General features: G+C 48.9%; 1 protein-coding gene across 1 annotated transcript; it reads right to left on the bottom strand.

The window, feature by feature from the left end:
• Positions 1-5,593: 5,593 nt before the first annotated feature.
• Positions 5,594-18,440, bottom strand: LOC132578983 (uncharacterized). Its single transcript, XM_060249135.1, has 9 exons — positions 18,209-18,440; positions 17,086-17,205; positions 14,628-16,316; positions 13,846-13,945; positions 13,225-13,373; positions 12,947-13,059; positions 12,275-12,364; positions 7,469-7,591; positions 5,594-6,311 (listed from the first exon to the last, which is right to left on the bottom strand). The coding sequence occupies exons 1-9, from the start codon at positions 18,438-18,440 to the stop codon at positions 6,114-6,116; spliced, it is 2,814 nt and encodes a 937-aa protein (XP_060105118.1). The 3' UTR covers positions 5,594-6,113.
• Between the last annotated feature and the right edge of the window lie 2,292 nt (positions 18,441-20,732).

The raw sequence follows: 20,732 nt of genomic DNA, 5'->3' as shown, positions 1-20,732 counted from the left end.
TCCTCATTTCAATGTAAAATGCCAAACCAAATCCAGCAGTAAAATTTTAATTTTAAAAATTGGAACCTTTTTTTTTTTACAGTTTATGTCCAGATTTACTGATAGTTTATTTCAGTTCTTTAGATCAGCTACACATGCCATGTAAAGAAGCAACCCTTAAAACCGATTTTTAAAGTGTAAACTATACTAAAATAGTCAACACTGTTATAGCCCAGAAGAATCATAGCATGCGCTGCACTTTACAAGAACATACTTATAACACCCTTGAGCCTTTATGCAGATGATGTGGTAATCTTAACTGCTACAGTCAGCTCCAGCAAAGTGCTTATGAATGTTCAGATGGAACATAGATCAGTGGGATATAGCAGGTCACAAACAAAACACAGTAAAATCTGAAACACTTCAATAAAGCATAAATATCCATTATTTACCTCTTGACTGCTTATTGCAACAAGTCATATATGGGGGAAATAACAGATATATCACAACAGTAGTACCTAAAAATAACCAAGATCTTCATGAACTTAACTGGGTTTCTGTAGTATATGAAACTTTAAAAAGAAACGATAGCTCTTGATGTCTTTACATTTTCCCCTTTGGGGAAAAATAAACCCCTAACAATGGTGATTATCTCAAAATTAATTTATGTATTTCAAAATGTACCAGTATTGATTTCTGACAGATGTTTGAGAAATCTGTTTGAGAAATCTGAGATCACAGTTCTCTATAAAACAAGGAAACAAAAGAACAAGGATATCTAATGCAAACTGAAGGGATAATAACGGGACTTTAACTCTGATGTCTTTGCAGTGCATATAGATAACAGAACTGTCCTTATCTTCTGAAGATAAGAACAGATGTGTGTCTAAATTTTATTTCCTAGTCTTTCCTTTTTCCCCCTTCCAGTAATTTCACTGCATTCAGATTATATACATGATAGTTAACCAACCAGCAGCTTCAGGTCATAAGATCAGGCTGAATGGTTGGATTTTTCCTCCAAGTGGAACATTGCATGCTCCTGTTACATTTGGGAGCTTCTTTACCACACTATGCTGATTCTGAACATGGCTCATGGGCAGTGTTCCCTCCAGGCTGAGTTAGCGTGAGCTCACTCACAGATTTTTAGCCTCCAGCTCACACATTGGGGAGGGATGGTGGCTCAGTGGTAGAGCATCTGCTTGGTAAGCGGAAGGTCCCAGGTTCAATCCCCGGCATCTCCACTAACAAAGGGTCATATATATATGAACCTGCCTTATACTGAATCAGACCCTGGGTCCATCAAAGTCAGTATTGTCTACTCAGACTGGCAGCGGCTCTCCAGGGTCTCAAGCTGAGGTTTTTCACACCTATTTGCCAGAACCCTTTTAGTTGGAGATGCCCGGGATTGAACCTGGGACCTTCTGCTTCCCAAGCAGATGCTCTACCACTGAGCCACCGTCCCTCCTAGCAAATAGGTGTGAAAAACCTCAGCTTGAGACCCTGGAGAGCCGCTGCCAGACTGAGTAGACAATACTGACTTTGATGGACCGAGGGTCTGATTCAGTGTAAGGCAGCTTCATATGTTCATTTTTGCCTTAGCTCAGGAAGGATGATCTCATAGCACACTAATTTATGCAGTATACATAGCACACTAATTTAACGCCAGTAGTTCACAGCTTTAATGCCAGTAGCTCACAAAGTAGAATTTTTGCTCACAAGACTCTGCAGCTTAGAGGGAAGATTGCTCATGGGGTTTTTGGAACTTACCCTTTGAACTTAATGGGGAAATGGCCCTACAGGTGCAGAGAGAAACTCCATGTAAACACTCTGCCCATAGCCCATCCTATGGGCAGAGCTTAGTATCAACTTCGAAACAGCAGTACTAAGCTTTTTAATAGGATTTTTTTTCTGTAACAGCTGTGTGGTGACTCACAGTTCTCAGCTGGTGGGGGGAGCTGCAGGTTGGCGTAGCAAGATTCTTATCAGGTTGCTGCTTCTGCACCAATGTGATGAGAATAAAGGGGGTTTGAAGTGGTGATGCCAGCAGGGAATGGCATAAGAATTGTAATAGATGAATGCTGTCCCTCCCACTGCTGCTTCCACAACAGGGGCACAATTTCATGCCCTCATGATGACCCAACCTAGGTCTTGCATTTAGATGATGATGATGATGATGATGATGATATTGGATTTATATCCCGACCTCCACTCCGAATCTCAGAGTGGCTCACAATCTCCTTTATCTTCCTCCCCCACAACAGACACCCTGTGAGGTGGATGGAGCTGAGAGAACTCTCACAGCAGCTGCCCTTTCAAGGACAACGTCTGCCAGAGCTATGGCTGACCCAAGGCCATTCCAGCAGGTGCAAGTGGAGGAGTGGGGAATCAAACCTGGTTCTCCCAGATAAGAGTCCGTACACTTAACTAGTACACCAAAATGGCTTATGAATCCACAAGCTAACAGTATGACTTATATTCAAACACTACCCATACCTCTCATTGATTGCAGTTAAGAACTGTTCACAGCTGCAATCCAGTCTATTAAATGTTACAATGTTTTGCACTGATTTTAGTGGAATATAGACAATATTTATTTCTCTTGCTACCATTAACATGGGTTATTCAGGTCACGTGACTTTTAAAAACTCTTTAGAAAATCCAGCTGTTATATATTGCAGTTTGTTGGAGCAAATGAAGTGCTGCCCAGCATGATTTTATTTTCTTGCTGCTTCTTTCAAATTACATAAATTCACAAATGAGCAGATGCTGGGAATAAATGAGTAGTTTACTGCATTCATGACCGTGCTTGTGGACTTTCAGAGGCACTGGCCTGGCCATTGTTGAAAATCCAGCAAGGCAGTTCCTATGTTCATGTCATCCTAGTAGAAAAATTGAGAATGCCTGAACCAGAGCTCCAGGTCTATGTTTACCTTTGTTTTATTTCAGCTTTGTTTTTCTCTTTTGTCCTAACCTTTGTGTATTTCATATTCATATGTGCTGATGGCTACTAAAAGTGTAGTCTGGAAATTTTAAGTTGAAGTAATCCATGTCCTTTTTGACTTGCACTATGCCCAAGAAGGAGTGGGGAGTAGCAGAACTCAATTTAACTTCTACTTTAAAAAACATAGCATCTATGATGCACTGGAGAATAACCAGACATTAAAACCTATTTGATCTTTTTAAAAGATTAGTCCTGATGAGCTTCAACAAAGAGGAAACATTAGTACTTTGCTCACAGAGTGTAAGTGGCAAACACCAGTTTTAAATGTTTGGAAATGTATGCCTGTATTAAAATTTAATATATGCTGCTGGATAATCTACACACAGGGGTGTGGAACATGTAGCCACAGGCCAAACCGGCCCACCCAGGGCTTCAATCAGGTCCTGTCCGGTCCTCACCCTGTGAAGCTCTGAGGCTGCAGAGGACATTCACACCTTCTGCCTTCTCTTTGTAGAGGCTAAAGCTGAAAGCAAAGCTGCAAAAAATGCAGAATGGATTTTCTTTTCAGGGTTCTGGACAGAGCAGACATGAGCAGAAAATCCACTCCACATTTTCCTTGCAACTTTGTCTATGTGTTGCAATGGAGAACTTCCGAGGGTTCTTACGGCCAGCTGAAGCTTCCTGGAGTTGTGTTGTCCCAAACCAAGCATTGATGTTTTGAGCCAGCTTTGTCTCTTCTCAAATGGAGTGAGAATTAGTGCCTTGTGAGCACTCTAACTTGGGAACCCACATACAAAGAGGATATTACACTGGAGAGCCATTGCTAATCTGTGTGTGGGGGGAGAAGCTTGCAATGCCTTGCCATTTCATGTTTTCCCAGGCTGAAAGCATTTTATATTTTTAAGTCTCTGCTGTAATCCTTGTGCTTTTTCTTGATGTTTTACTTTTAAGATTGCATTGCAAAATCCCGCTATCCCCCCCTTCTTTTTTAAATGAACATATGAAGCTGCCTTATACTGAATCAGACCTTTGGTCCATCAAAGTCAGTATTGTCTTCTCAGACTGGCAGCGGCTCTCCAGGGTCTCAAGCTGAGGTTTTTCACACCTATTTGCCTGGACCCTTTTTGGAGATGCCAGGGATTGAACCTGGGACCTTCTGCTTCCCAAGCAGATGCTCTACCACTAAGCCACAGCCCCTCCCTGTAAATAAAACATTGCAAGAGTTTTAAGCATGTTTGTATTTTAAGTTTTAAAATGATATCTTTAATTGTGTTGGCCTGTGTTCCCTATAAAGTCTATATCTCTGCTCTCTGGCATTTACATTTTAGGACACGCCTGGCTTGGCCCCACAAAGTCCCATTTATGTCAGATCCGGCCCTCCTAGCAAATGAGTTTCAACCCCTGCTCTAAGCTATGGAGTCTTGTGAACAAAAATTCTACTTGGTGAGCTGCTGGCATTAAAAGTTGTGAGCTACTGTATAAATTCATTTGCTCTGGGGCCATTTTCCTGAGCTAAGACAAAAATGTGTGAGCCAGAGGCTAAAAAACTGTGAGCTAACGCACACTAATTCAGCTTAGAGGGAACACTGCTCAAGACCCAGAACAGCATACTCTCACTCCCCCCCCAACCACATGCCCCATAGGGCTTTCTAAATTCTATTGAGGCTCTTTCTGCTTTCAAGACTTTGGACATCATGAGCAGAACAGAACGAACCTTATGAGAATTTGTGAAGTTCTCTATATGGTGGCTTGCTGCAGTAGTTTTAGAGTGTTGGGGGTAAGGAAGAAGTATTAATTCCTCTCTCCCCTATGGGGGTGGACAATGAGAATAGCCATAAGGCAAATTGTCTAAACTTAAGCCACCACCCCAAAGAAAGCCCAAGATGTGGCACTCAAGATGAGAGCCAGTTTGGTGTAGTGGTTAAGTGTGCAAACTCTTATCTGGGAGAATCGGGTTTGATTCCCCCCTTCTCCACTTGAAGCTGCTGGAATGACCTTGGGTCAGCTATAGCTCTTGTAGTTGTCCTTGAAAGGGCAGCTGCTGTAAGAGCTCTCTCAGCCCCACCTACCTCACAGGGTGTCTGTTGTGTGTGTGGGGGGGAAGGTAAAGGAGATTTTGACCACTCTGAGATTCAGAGTATAGGCGGGATATAAATCCAATTTCTTCTTCTTCTACTACTACTACTACTACCACCACTACTTGCCAAAGGAACTCTAAGCTAGGCCTCATCAGATGAAGAATATGAGGAATGGACAGGAGGAGGCATTCCTTAAAGAACTCACCTGTCACTTTTATTTGTTGATTCAAAAAAACCTTAAAAGCAAACCCCATTAATTCCAATGGGACTTCAAAATGAGCATGTCTGGGATCACAGGCACTGGAATGTTACCCAAAATGATCTCCAGAGATTTATTTAATGTTTTATGCTTGTTATTTCAAGTGGTTCTACTCTGAGGTGCCAAACCCCTATGCATAGAATGGCCTTACACAAAGACTTCACTGCAAGACTTTACTTTTTCTGCAAAGATGTGGGACCCCCTTACGACCTATCAGGTAAGTAGTCTCCTCATCTGAAAACAGGTTTACTGAATAACACAATGAAAAAAAATTGGATGCTACAAGAGATCACAGGCTCCCTGTGCCAAATAATCAAAAGATCACCATTCACAGTATTTAACAGGGTTTTGTTTTGTTTATTTTTTTTTTAAAAAAGAGCACAAAATAATTTAGAGTCTTGTATATAAGAAATATTTAACTGTGTTTTAAAAAGTTATAAGAAAAGGACAACAGTTTTGGAATGCAACCAAGCCCAACTATACAGTTCATTAATATTTAAATATCGTTATGATATTATTAAGGACATGTTTCACATGATGTCACAAGAGCTCTGCCAGGTGAGTCAATAATGCTATTTACAGATGGAGAACTGAGGCTGAAAAGAAAGCCCTGGAGAAGCTGTCCAGCTTCTATGTCCAGGCCATGACACTGTCCTGGTTGACAGATGTTTGTTTCCCCATGTGCTGGGCCAGACAGCTGAAAGAAAAGCGCTGTAGTCACTGGGGCAACAGCCACCTGACTTCAGAAGGCTACATTCAAAGTGCAGTTGGACTGAAGCCCTTTCTTCAATGAACAAAATGGGCTTTGGGGCCCAGTTTGAGGAAAAACTCATTTTAACACCTGGATTAGCTTTGCTCATGGAGATGCATCTCCTACGTCAGTACAGAATGCTTTGTTGGTATATGATGTTGGTGAGCTTTGCTGAACGTGAGCATCATTGCAGAGGAAGGCTCTGCACAGGGACTGCTGCTCTTCCTTGCCTTCCATGGCCAGGGAGTTATTGGTGTGGCCTGGTTGGTGTCTTCTTTGGACCTGCTCCAGAATCTGTAATACCTGAGGATGGAGACAACACAAGACTGGATGGATGTTCTGTATAGGGGCATTCCCTTCCTGGTTTAATGTCCTCTGAATGAAATCTGGTGACAGTATTCAAAATTTCTTGGTATCAAGGCACATCTGCTGCTATGATTAGGGTTGCCAGCTCTAGGTTGAGAAATACCTTCTGATCTGGGGGGTGGAGCCTGAGGAAGGCAGGCTTTGGGGAGGGGAAGGACTTCAATGGGGTACAGTGCCATTGAGTCCACCTTCCGAAGCCACCATTTTCTCCAGGTGAACTGATCTCTGTCACCTAGAGATCAGTTGTAATAGTGGGAGATCGCCAGCCACCACCTTGAGATTGGCAATCCTAGTTATTATGTTGTTATGCATATACAGGCTGACCTTCTTGCAGTTAAAAGACAGGCCACGCAGGGCTACTTACTGACTCCAACAGCAAAAGTCATCAGCACAACCAAAGCTCTATAAAATTCTTTGGTTTCTAGGAGTTCGGCAAACCAATGCTATTTGGACAGTCAGCTGCCAAGTGCAAGTGGATTTTAGAGCACACCAATTAGATTTTGGGTAATAACCCTGTCAGAACTGGAGATCTTTCAGAATACTTGTGGCTTGCAGGGATGTTGTGTTGGCAAGAGGGACTCTTCTCAGCATAGTTAAGGTCAAGAGATTATGTGCGTGGCTTCAAGGAAAGCACCGATGAGATTGTTCATCCAGAGAGCCAATGTGGTGCAGTGCTTAGTGTGTGGGTTCAAACTTCCACTGAAGTTACCTGGGTGATCTTGGACCAGTTGCTTGCTCTCTCAGGCTAAGCTACCTGACAGGGTGAAGACAACATGGAAAAGAGTGATGCATGCAGCTCTAACCTTGAATAACATCAGACAACAATTTCTTAAAAGAAAGATAACACTATTTCTGGCTCTGGATGGCAGATATATTGGAGTGCCAATATGCTTTCATTTTTGTATGTGGGCTTGTATAGAACTTTTCATATATGTTTGTGTGTGTGTGTGTTTAATCAGGTCTACTGGAGGTTGGAGACTTTGTGTATGTATTGTTCTGTGCTCGCAACAATACATGGCATTTAATAAACAATGGGACTGACTTAGCACATCAAAATTATAATACAAGAAAAGGAACAATGAGATAATGCTGACCTGGGATTTGGGGACAAGGCCGACTCTAAAGAATGCAAGGTGCCCACTTTCAATCCTGGTGCAGTCCACCACAGTGGAGGCTATGTTCTCTGGAGAAGGTCCATCACAAAGAACCGCATCCACCTAGAGAGGAATCATCACTATGTCTCAGACATTTTTTGAATGAAGAGAGGAAGTCAGATTTGGTCTGATAATTTATACAGGAAGTACATCCTGCCTTAGTGTTTTCCAGTGTCATTGTGGCACTTAGTTATTCTGAGTTCAAACTACATAAAACTGGAGAAAAGTCTGTGCTCAGCATAGAAATCCCCCTGCTTGGCATCATGGCATGGAGAAAGTTGTACATTCAATTTCTGATATCTCTAATTAACAAATCTTAGGGAGAAGATGCTGGGAAAGACTCCTCTTTCCCTGAGACCCTCAAACATCACTGCCAGTCAGCAGACACGCTTCTGAGCTAGATGGCTTTTTTTTAAAGGCAAATGGAGAGTGGGGGGCGGGGAGATACTAGGGTGGCCAGACCGTCCCGGGCGCCCGGGAATGTCCCGGTTCTGGCCCCCTATTCCCGCCTCCCGGGCTGGCTATACCGGGACCATTTAGAGGTCCCGGTTTAGCCAGCCCCGGAGGCGGTGGGCCGCAGGCGCCGGCGGGGAAGGCGGCGAGGGAGGGAGCGTCCCTGCGCGTGCGCAGGGCCCCTGCACACGCGCAGGGACGCTCCCTCACTCGCCGCCTTCCCCGCCCGCGCGCGGGGCCCGGCGGCGGTGGTGGAGGCCTCTCCGCGGCCTCCGCTGGTTGCTGGAGGCCCTCCACAGACTCTGGAGGGTCTCCAGCGACCAGCGGAGGCCGCGGAGAGGCCGCGGAGCAGCCAGCGCTGGTCCCGGAAGGCCTTCCAGAGACTCTGGAGGGCCTTCCGGGACCAGCGCCGACCAGCGAAGGCCGCGGAGCAGCCGGCGCTGGTCCCGGAAGGCCTTCCAGAGACTCTGGAGGGCCTTCCGGGACCAGCACCGACCAGCGAAGGCCTCTCCGCGGCCTCCGCTGGTCGCTGGAGGCCCTCCAGAGACTCTGGAGGGTCTCCAGCGACCAGTGGAGGCCGCGGAGCAGCCGGCGCTGGTCCCGGAAGGCCTTCCAGAGACTCTGGAGGGCCTTCCGGGACCAGCGCCGACCAGCGAAGGCCTCTCCGCGGCCTCCGCTGGTCGCTGGAGGCCCTCCAGAGACTCTGGAGGGTCTCCAGCGACCAGCGGAGGCCGCGGAGCAGCCGGCGCTGGTCCCGGAAGGCCTTCCAGAGACTCTGGAGGGCCTTCCGGGATCAGCGCCGACCAGCGAAGGCCTCTCCGCGGCCTCCAGCGACCAGCGGAGGCCGCGGAGAGGCCGCGCAGCAGCCGGTGCTGGTCCCGGAAGGCCTTCCAGAGACTCTGGAGGGCCTCCAGTGACCAGCGCCGACCGCGGAGAGGCCGGCGCTGGTCGCTGGAGGTCCTCCAGAGACCAGCGGAGGCTCTCCCCGGCCTCCGCAGCCGCCGCCAGCCTCGCCAGCAGCACCAGCCGCCGGGAGGAGAGGCCGTCACCCCGCCCTGGAAGAAGGTAAGCAGGGAGGGTGGGGGCCGAAAGCGGGGGGGGGCTGGCGGGAGGGGGCGGTCTTCCTTCCTTCCCTCCCCCCTCCCTTCCTTTCTTCCTTCCTTTCTTCCTTCCCACCCTCCCTTCCTTCCCTCCCTCCTCCCTTCCTTCCCTTCCTTCCTTTCTTCCTTCCTTCCCTCCCTTCCTTCCCTCCCTCCTCCCTTCCCTCCCTTCCTTCTTTCCTTCTTCCCTTCCCTCCCTCCTCCCTTCCCTCCCTCCCTCCTCCCTTCCTTTCTTCCTTCCTTCCTTCCTTCCTTCCCTCCCTCCCTTCCCTCGCTCCCTCCCTCCTTCCTTCCTTCCTTCCCTCCCTCGCTCCCTCCCTCCTTATGTTCTTATGTGACACAGAGTGTTGGACTGAATGGGCCACTGGCCTGATCCAACAGGGCTTCTCTTATGTTCTTATGTGACACAGAGTATTGGACTGGATGGGCCACTGGCCTGATCCAACAGGGCTTCTCTTATGTTCTTATGTGATGCAGAGTGTTGGACTGGATGGGCCACTGGCCTGATCCAACAGGGCTTCTGTTATGTTCTTATGTGACGCAGAGTGTTGGACTGGATGGGCCACTGGCCTGATCCAACAGGGCTTCTCTTATGTTCTTATGTGATGCAGAGTGTTGGACTGGATGGGCCACTGGCCTGATCCAACAGGGCTTCTGTTATGTTCTTATGTGACGCAGAGTGTTGGACTGGATGGGCCATTGGCCTGATCCAACATGGCTTCTCTTATGTTCTTATGTGACAATACTGACTTTGGTGGACCCAAGCACTGATTCAGTGTAAGGGAGCTTTGTGTTTGTGACTGGAGTGGACAATACTGACTTTGGTGGACCCAAGCACTGATTCAGTGTAAGGGAGCTTTGTGTTTCTGTCTTCTGGTGCAATTTTGTTCTCAGATCCTGTATTTACTTCATCAGTATATGGGATAAGGCACTTTCTCAACTGTGCTGCATAATGCAGCCTATTTATTTTGTCCTGTTTGCTCTGTTGGCTCTATCTGCGCCACCTTCATCACTTTCGGGGTGTGGATCCCCCAGTGGGGTGGTCTCCCGACTCCCTCCGCCGGCTGTTTCTGATAGCCCTGCGCCCCCTCTTTCATTTGATATGTGTCCCGTGCGGGTGCCACCCTCCCGCCGGGAGATGCCGCAAAATGAGCCCCCTTGAGGCTTATGGCGGCAGGGCTCGGGGGAAGCGAACTAGACTGCTGTTCTTTTGAGGGGTTATAGAGTGTTTCGAGCCCGTCCCTGTGGCATCGGTCCCATCGTTGTAGGGCCCAGGGGGCCGGCGCAGCGGCCCGCTGAAGCAGCCTGTCGGTCACTTCCGGGTTCCTGTCCTGCATCTCGACCTGTGTTATTAGTGACAGGCTGCTTCGGCGGGCCGCTGCGCCGGCCCCCTGGGTCCCACAATGATGGGACCGATGCCACAGGGATGGGCTCGAAACACTCTATATCCCTGTGGCATCGGTCCCATCATTGTGGGACCCACACTTCGGGTTCTGATTAGACATCTGGAAACCCTGCTAAATTTATTTGAAGATAGTTGCTGGAAATGGGGGGAAGAGTGGGTGCAGGAGGAGAACCAAAATGAAGAAGGAGGCCAGCCTGGCCCTGCAGTGGGGAGGAGAAAGGGAGAGTTTCTGAACCTCCCTTTTTAAAAAATGTGCAAGCTGCTCTCAGCATGGAGAAGAGGCCCCTAATAAAGACGTTTTTTCAACAACATAAATTCCAGCTAAAAGCCTGCGTGAGGTTAAGTAATCCTGGTTGGGGAAAGCGGCCGAGAAGGAGGGAGAAAGATTCATCCCCCTGTCCAGTAAACTGTCTTCTCCTGCATCAGGGTGCATGCCAAAAAACAAACAAACAAACCCTGCTTTTGTGTGGGATGGAAATCAAGCATCCAAAAGCATGCCCTGAAAAGTGGGGGGAGGAGGGAGCCAGCTGGGAAACAGGCTGCAGAGGCTCCTTTGGCAGCATGGAGCAGACTTACTGAACTCCAACAACAGCTGCTTCCAGACAGCGGGCACAGGAGAAGTTAAGGGATCTCCGCAGGGGTAAAGGGCAAGTAGAATGGGGGGGAAGCACACATGAATTCCTCTCCAGAGCTTTCCCTCTTCCTTGCAAGCCGGCGTTCTTCTTCCCACGTGTGCCTGCATTCTTTGGAGCCTGCCTTCACTTGAGGGAGGGAGGCTCCAAAGAGCACAGGCGTGCCTCAGACTTCTGCTTTCATCCAGCGCTAGGGATTCTGGGATTCCTAGGCCAATGCCAGTTCCCCTGCCCCCCCCCCCAGTCTCTTTCCACGCGGGCTACATGCAACGGCCCTTCCCTGCTTCAAAGGGAGCCAAGCAGGGGCGGCCCAGCCTGAGCGAGTCACAGGTGCAGGGAGGCAGGCGGGCGGCGGCAGGCAGCAGCGGCAGGCTAGGGAGGCTGCAGGCATGAGCAGGCAGTGGCAGGCATGGGCGGGCGGTGGCAGCAGGCACGAGCAGGCGGCGGTGGGCACAAGGAGGTGGCGGGTGTGGAGAGACGGGGTGCCTCATGACGCCCCTAGACCAAGTGGCGCCCGAGGCGACCGCCTACTTGGCCTACTCCCACGCGCCGGCCCTGGTTGTAGTGAATTGCATCTGGCTGTCATAACAGCCCCCTATCCTGAGGCAGTCAGAAGCATTTAAATTTGGGGTCTTTCTAGAACAAGGGTCCCCAACTTATCTGAGTCTGCGGGCACCTTTGGAAGTTTGACACAAGGTGGTAGATGCACTGCCCCAGGAGGCGGAGTCATAGAGCGAGGTTGTGCATAACTCTTCAGCACTTCAGGCAAACATTCTGTTTAACAGAATACAACTTAAAATGAACATAGTGTTTAAGATCCTTGTGTTGTGGTGTCAGCTGCTGCCAAAACAACATTTTTCCAAAAAAATCTGTATGACCAATTAGACTTCCAGTGGCCACTCAGAAGCCCTGCAGGGCAAAAGCCCCATCCGGCCCCATCTACTTTCTAAAAACACATGCCAGGCACCCAGGAAGGTGTTGATGGGAGCCATGGTACCCATGGGCATCACACTGTTCTAGATGTCTGAACCCACCAAGTTCCGCTCAGTACAGGTGCCCTGGGCTTAAGGTCTAGTAACCCAAAGGTCCAAGATGCTCCCTTAAAAATCATGAGAGCTGGGACCGCCAGGAGAGCAAGCAATTGCATAGAGTTTACCTTGTCTCCTAGCTTGGCATACACCTGGTTGTGGTGAGTGGTGTCTGCTTCTCCTGTAGGATTGGCGGATGTGACAGCAATTGGGCCAACCTGAAGACCGAGAAAGCAATTGGAGAGCATAAGGCTGTTCATAAGACTGAGAAGAGCAGCATGCATCAGGTTTGATTCACAGAGGGTGGCATTTCCTCCCATAATAGAGCAAATCCTAGAATGAGGCAATTCCCTATGGACTGCACCTGTCAGGGGATTTGTACCAAATAAAGATCACATGATTTTTAAAAGTTTCCTGCCTTTATGAGGGGACTTTTAAAACAAACAAGCTGTTTCTGATCCCAGGCAACCTGACCTTCCCTGACTACCTCCCATCATTCTTCTTGGCTGCACATAGACTCCTACTGTCCTTTGAATACTGATACAGTAGTTAACTCCTCCTTCCATCCTCTGTCTGTCTTGACCAGCCAAGGTCTCAGACCCCTCTAAAACTGAACAGTCTGGTACCGAACAAGCTATTGAAGCAGGGCTCAAATATATAAATCCTACAGATCTCAGCTATATTTTACTTTAAGCCTGTCATTTAAGAGGTGACTGGTACAGAGCGCATCCCTGGATTGCTCACCCAGCTCTCCATGCTCTTTCACAAGCATAAAGGCAGAAGTTCTAGGTTTAGCTCACCAAGTCAATCAGATGGGTAGTGACCGAGCAATCCGGAATGCGAATAGCTATGCTCTGAGGGGTACCAACATATTTAGCAGAGTCTTTCATGCCCAGGTAGTCCACCCATTCACCTACATTGGAAAACAAAAAGAGCAGCTCAGCATCAAAACTCTCTCATTCAGAAGAGATGGTTGAGAGCAACAGCCCTTCACAGGAGTGCCACACAGAGAAGTGGGATCCAATAAAAAGGAAAGAATTAAAGAGAAGTCTGGGCAGCAGAGAAGAGAGTCTCTAACCTCTTGGAATCACCAAGCTGATAGGTGATGGCCATGCAGCATCCATGAAATCCCAGAGGACAGGGCTGAACAGATGCTTGGCCGATTCCAGCTGTTTTAAACTGGAAATCCAGAGCGACATGGGACGGTCCTGAGCCTGGTGCTTTGTGCTAGGGTAAGAGAGAGGAGATTCAATAAGTCTAGCAAATGTACAAATTCAGATTGAAGACCTCAGCCATGCCTTGGAAATAACCACGCACCTTGATCACAATCCACCCTCTCTTCTCCTGGGCCCCAGAATATCTCCCATGCCTCTTCATGTGTCGCTGATTCAGAACAAAGTCAGGGATGTTGCCATGTGAATGAGGAATGTGTGAAGTTAGCAGGTTGCTTCAATGTCATTGAGCAGAGCTATGTGGATGTTGGTACACACACTAAGCATGTCCAAAGGGATGTATACATGGAGAAGAGTATCAGTAAGAATATGAAAGAGACTCTGTGAAGGAGTGTGGCTGCTGCAAAGGGAAAGTGAGTTGCACCAGTTTCTGCCCATGACTGTGTTAGACCCAAGAAATATGGCTGCTTCTCCAACTCCAGCATTAGATCTCCAGGGGAACCCTGGATGGAGAACTTGCCCCTTACTTGTAAGCTTTCTCCACAGCATCAGGTTGACAACAGGCTGCTGCAAGAACGTATACTGTGTCTGTGGGGATCCCACACATGCCCCCTTTCTTCATTATCTCTGAAACCAAAGGATGGGCTCAGTGATTAACAATGCCAGGCCAGACTCACAAAAGGACTGCAGGACCCTTTATAATGTACTACTGGACCAAAAGATTCAAGGTACACTAGGCAACCCCTGCTTAGCTTGTTGTTGAAAGGTCTTGCTAGAGACAACTAAGCTCCATTTACACAAAGTGGGCTTCTCAGCTGTGCATTTATGTTAAATTTATACACTGCCTTAGGGTTATTTTGTCGGAGGTGGGAAAATAGATTTAAGTGTCAAAAAATCAGAAAAAAAGCCAAGTCTGCTGTGTAATCTGGTGAACAGCCACATGTGCACAGCATCAGTGGAGAAAGAAGATGTGGGCCAGTAGTAGCACATTAGTGTTGCATGCTAAAGGTCCCAGGTTTGATCCCAATATCACCACTTTTAAAACTATTTATTTATAGTCTGCCTTTCTGGGACTCAAGATGGATTACACAGTTAAAAGAATCAGGTAGTAAATAATGTGAATGACCTCCACTTGAGACCCTGAAATGTCACTGCTACTTAAAGTAGACAATACTGACCTTGACAGAGTCTGGTTTAGTGTAAGGCATATGTTTAAATTGCTTTTTGAAGGAACTTTAATGAAGGTAGATTACTAATGTTTCTTTCTATGGCCCAGAAGACAGTCTTACCAGCTGCACTGTTTCCTCACCTGCAACTTGCTTTACTGAAGATGCTCTCCTGGCTGGCAGATGAAGACATTTGGTGCTTCCTCCCCCGAAGCCACTGAGTCTCACAATGGGACGTCCCAGGGGGAGCTGAGGACTCTCAAAAGTGTGGTTGACCAAGGCACTCAGAAAGCAGTAGAAGCTGACCAAGCCAAAAATGATGGTGACAGCAATATCATAGCCAGTGGAAGTGGCACCAACCGCATCCAACAGGAAGCTGATGAGTATGAGCTCAAAGCAGAGGGAGTAAATGAACCAGGAGATGCTCAGGAAAAGGGTGCAAAGGACAAGGAAGGCATTGAAAAGCATGAGCGAGACAATGCCCACAGCTACCTGGAACCCCCGTGCAGCACCATACAGCCCCCCATACCTGGCGGTGCCCCAGATAATCCACATAAACCCATAGACAATGAAAGCAGTGCTTTCTAAAGTCCTGCCACGGGAGAAAGCCACAGAACCACACAGAAGCTTCAAGAGCCCTCCTGCAACCACCACCCAAGGAAGGACTATTGTAGTGAGTGGGGAGTTGGGCTCTGCAGCCACTGTGATGGCAAAAGAAGCAAGTGCACTGCATGCATAGCCCAGGACTTCAGCATCAGCATATTTGGAGTAACCCAGATAGGGAGCGTGAAGGTTGTTCCCCTCCCAGAGCTTGCAAACATGGAGGTGTGAGAGCAAAGTCTTGAAAACTCCCTCCCCCCTCAGCATTTTAACTCTTGCATTCCCATTGTACAGGTGAAGAAGTGTCAGAAGAGTGGAGGCCACAAAAATGGCCACTGCCACACCCTGAGGGCCCCCTTCCAAAAAGCCTCGTGGACTGCAGGCAAGCGCAATGCACAAAGCCACATAGAACAGCAGATAGAGGCCATCAACCAGGCTGTCAATGGCAATGAAAAGGGCCAAAATGGTAAAGAGAACAGCAAATGCCACTGAGAATGGAATGGGGAAGCTGGGCTCCTCAGGCACCCAACGCAAGATCAAGAGGGAATAGCCTTCCCCAAACTTCAGGATGGAGGTGAAGCCCAAAAAAGTGGCAGCAAGTGCATCAAGGGAACGATAGGAGAAGATGGAGGTGCCAAACTGGTAGATTCCGCCTGCCCAGAGCCAGGGGACCTGCCCCACAAAGAGATTGTCAGTCACCCCCAGGAGCCTGCAGCCCAAGACGCTGGCTGAGAGCATGTTCAGGATCAAACCAAATGCAGTCAAATCATTGGAGCCTGTGCCACCACCTGGGCCCTGCCTCTTGCTGGCTTCTTTCTTGGGCAGGTCTGTGCCAGGCAGGGCAATTTTCTCTTGGCTCAGAAAAAAGAGGCACTTCCCCAACCCAATGTAGCCCCCAATAAAGCAGACAACCATGTAATTGCAGGCCACAGCAGAAGAGCCAAAGTCAGCATCATAAAAGGCTGCAATTTCGTGGGCGCAGGCCAGAGAAATGGCAGATGCTATCATGGCAAGGGGGACCTCTTTCTGGAGGAAGCCCACCAGGCCAATGAGGAACAGCCCCAGACTGAAGGCTACCAGTCCAGGCACGGCTGCATTACGCAGGTCAGCAGTGCTGGGGAGGACCCCTTGCCCAGCCAGGATCTGGATCACTCCATAGCCGCACCACAGAACTGAAACTGTCAGGCAGAGCGACACAAACAAGGAGGCGTTCTGGCGGCTCTTCCGTACCCCTGTTGATGGAGAATTGAAAAAAGAGGAGCAAAGGTTTTGTTACGAAACTTGTAGGGCTGCAAAATTTCAGTCAATACAATGAATAAACAGAATCTTCAGCCACAGAGTTTTTTAAAACTACCTCTCAATCTAGCTAGCAAAACAGACCCAAGCAATTAAAGAGACACAACTTCATCCATGGAAGCTATCCATGGAAAGCAGGTATGCAACCACTGTGGTGTGGTTGGTAGAATGCTGGACACTCAAGAAAACCCCAGCTGAATCCCTGTGGAAGCTTGCTGTGTGACCTTGCACAATCTGATGCACCTCACAGGGGATAAAATGGAGAAGAGGAAAATTATGGAAGATGTTTTGTATCCCCATTGGGGAAAAGAGGGAGTATAAAACTAGTGCATTCAGCCATGAGAATGAGAAACCTGGCATACCTGTTCATTGGGAATGTAAGCAAATTCCCAGATTCTGTGATGGGAGCTGAAATCTGCAGCCCACATGAGCACTGTCTGCTCTGGTTGGCAGGGGTCCTCAGGGGCTCAGGCTGAGGTCTTTCACACCACCTAGTGCGACCGGTCCTTTCCACTGGAGAAGCAGGGGACTAAACCTGGGACCTTCTGCATGTCAAGCAGATGCTCTTCCACTGAGCCCTGGCCTCTCCCCTCCCCACACACATTAGGTAGGTAAACTGGCAAAAATACACTAGTATTAACATATACACGAAAAAACCCTCAGCTTGCCTTCCCGAGCTTCCCAGACCAGCCACCATGTTCTCACCTGCATATGCCAGAAGAAGCGACAAAACGAGCAGCAAGGCCCCCAGGGCAGTGCCGGGAATCAGCGGGGTCGGGGTGGGCCCTGCCCAGCTGTAGAAGTGGGCCGCCAGCAAGAGAGCGCCTGCGAGGGAGAAAGGAGACACAAACCGAAGCCCTTAATCGGACAGGCGGAGAGCGGAGCTCGGGCCACGTGCTCGTCATGCCCAAGAGCAAAATTCAAACTTGCGAGGAAGCCAGGAGCGGGGGGGAGGGGAGGGGAGGGGAGGGGAGGGGAGGGGAAGGGGGGGAGTGGGCAGGGGCTCTGGGCAGGGAGAGCCAGTTTGGTGTAGTGGTGAAGTGTGCGGACTCTTATCTGGGAGATCCGGGTTTGATTCCCCACTCCTCCACTTGCACCTGCTAGCATGGCCTTGGGTCAGCCATAGCTCTGGCAGAGGTTGTCCTTGAAAGGGCAGCTGCTGTGAGAGCCCTCTCCAGCCCCACCCACCTCACAGGGTGTCTGTTGTGGGGGAGGAAGGTAAAGGAGATTGTGAGCCGCTCTGAGACTCTTTGGAGTGGAGGGCGGGATATAAATCCAATATCTTCTTCTTCTTCTTCTTCTTGTGGAAGCCCAGCGGGAAGCGAGGCCAGGCGCGCCAAGCAAAGCGGGACTTGCGGGAGAGTCGAGCAAGCAAAGAGCGTCTGTAGGACTGCGCGGAGCGGCGGGATGAAGGACGGAGAGAGAGCAAGGGGGCGGTGGGAAGAAAAGTTGGAAGCGGCGGGCACCAAAAGCCGTGCTATCGGGGTAGAGCCGTGCTGGTAAAATCTGCTCCGTCTACGCGATGCGGGAGGGCGACTGGCAGGGCAGCCCCCAGGGCGCGAAGTTCGAGTCAGGCAAACGGCGTGGAGCGCCCGGGCGAGAATCAGGCGCTACTCTGCGGCGCCCCCCAGCGCCAGCGCTCGTTGCCCGAGCAGGCTGAGGCGGCGAGGCAGCCCAGGCCCCTGGAGGAGGAGGACGCCTCGGGCTGGGTGAGTCCCCGGAGGTAGCCCGTCCGCTCCGCCGGCTGGCTACCTCCGCGCCAAGAGACTCTGCCGCCGGGGCATCTCCTGGTCCCTGCGAGGCGGACTTGGCTGCGGCTTCTGCTTACCGGCTGCGATGGCCAGGAGCCCGACGGCGCGGTGCAACGACTCCATTTCCCGTCCTGAGCGTTCCCGCGCCTTGACCGGCGCTTTATAGCCTTTCCGCCTCGCTCCTCCTCCCTGGCTTGGCAGTGGCAAGGCGCGCACCGCCGGCGGAGATGAGGGGGCTGGAACCTGCTCACTGGCTTTCTCGCGCCCCCCCCCCTTCAAGAAAAAGAGGAAAGAGGCCTTCATTCTCATCCTTGGGCAAAGAAACCTTGAGCAGTCCCCCCTACGGAGAGCCAGTTTGGTGTAGTGGTTAAGTGTGAGGACTCTTATCTGGGAGAACCGGGTTTGATTCCCCACTCCACTTGCTCCTGCTGGGATGGCCTTGGGTCAGCCATAGCTATCCCTGATATAAAGCAGCTTCATTCCTTAATGTGAAGGGTGTCACCGGTGAATTAGTTACACAGATAAAATGCACTCCGTGCCACAGCTTCCACTGGTCATCCAAAAAAAGGCTTGGCCCCAAGAGCTTCCCCACACTGGGGAAACATGATTCCATCTAAGTATTCCCCCCTCCCCTCCATTTCACCAGACCCAGAACTATCCACTATGAGCAACTGCATATCTATGGAATGAGTTTCAGTATGTTCACCACCAACACCATCCATTACTGTCTTCAAAGCCATTCATGGGTATAAACATCTTGCTTGGTTTAGATGTGAAGGAGAAATGTAGCCAGTGCTACATACTGATAGCAACCCACAAATGCAAGCTTCAGATTAGATTCTAGAAAGTAGTGTAAGTATCTGGGAGACCCCACAACTGAACTCCCACATGGGGGAACAGCAGGCCCTGAAAAGTGTCACTTTCATATGCCTGTTGAGTGGAATCATCACAAGATAAATATTTTTTTTTAATGATGGCTATAGGTCAGGAGAACAAACCATGTTCCAAACAGAACCAAGTGTCCTTTCCACAGCCTTGGTCATCAGCAGCTGGAACTCCTCCAAAGAGAAGCCCTGCTTGGACACTTCCACATTCACTTGTATCCAGATCAGTAGGGAGGCAAGCAATTTTGTCCAAATACAACATTGAGTTTATGTCAGAGGACTAAGATCCAAAAAGGGTGGCCTAATTTTTCACTGGATTCTTTAAAAAAAAACCCCAACAAACCCTATTTAAATAATTGTAAAATTGCCATATGCTCCCCTGGAGATCCAGGATAGGATGGAAGAGCCAGGGTGAGGATTTTTTCATAAAATACACAATGAATAATTCTATTAGGCCATAGGATGTCATGTCAACTTGCTACAAGAGACCCTCTTAGCTTCCCTGATGCAGTGGAAGCTGCAGTCCGTTGCAGATGTAGACCTTTTGGTCCGCTTGAGGATCAGGCCACTGCGCTTCCTAAAACCTGCAAGGCATCCCAGCAGGTAGAACAGCATTCTGGTCTACAAAAAATACGTTAGTTTGATGTTACTGTTTCAAGTTGTCTGACACAACCTGTGGTTTCTTTAATTTATTTAGGCAATCAAAGTCCAGTTTTGGAGGAAGTCAGAACACATTGACAGTGAGCATGACTAAGCAGTTTGATGCCCAACCAGGAAAGAATAGATATGTATGTCACATATGAAGAGAGCTATGCATTTCCTGATACCAGGATTATTATTTTTATTTTCTTACCGATGAACATATTGCCCTCTGACAAACACTGGGGAAGGTTACAGGAGGCATGCTTCTGAATTGCCGTAGCTGGAGGACAAACTCGGGCAAGTCTCACATGTGGGTGGGATGCCTTGTTTATGGGCATCAGGTCTTTCCTTGTGAGGTTCCTATTAGCATCTAGCTGGCCACTGAAGGAAACAGAATACTGGAGAGATAATGAATCAAACACACTGTCCATCTCAGTTATATAACAAAAGCCATCTCCGCCTACCATGGTCACATCAGCCCCAAAGACATGACACCATGGATGGCTGCAAAGCATTCTGTTAACTGTCACTGCCATCCTGGGAAGAAAACACGGGAAACCCATTGACACGTCTGGTGCACACTGATAAAAAAACACACACATCTGCACTCCATGCAAGCTTTCCATGCAACCCCCAAAGGACTGTGCAAAATACATCCAAATCCTAGGTGTCATGTCTCATGGGCTGAGGAGGAGTGCATAAGGAAGGTTTGCATATAGTCCCCCCTCTTCCTGGTTAGTCCCAATCACCCCCACCCTTTCCACTGAATGTCTATGTTATTCTAGATTAGAAACTGTTTTATGTTCTTTTGGAATCTTTACTGGTTTCCAACTTTCCCTTCGTGCCTCTGCCTCTGTGCTTAGAAATAAATTTTATACTTTTGGAGTTAAAATAAATGCTAAGAGAAATCAACTCCCTTTATGAACCAGGGACATACAGAATGCTATAGCATGTGTGAAATGTTAGAGTTCATGTCTCACAGAAACTGGAACAGTCTAGGAGCCCTTTTGGTAGGAGAGCCCTCCGCAATAGACACCTAACTCTGTTAGGTGGCTTAACAGGGCTGGCCCACTAC

This window comes from Heteronotia binoei, chromosome 11 (genome assembly GCF_032191835.1).
Source record: "Heteronotia binoei isolate CCM8104 ecotype False Entrance Well chromosome 11, APGP_CSIRO_Hbin_v1, whole genome shotgun sequence".
NCBI classification, from domain to species: domain Eukaryota; kingdom Metazoa; phylum Chordata; class Lepidosauria; order Squamata; family Gekkonidae; genus Heteronotia; species Heteronotia binoei.
Note: the sequence above shows the minus strand (reverse complement) of the source record. Positions and strands in the feature narration are given on the sequence as shown.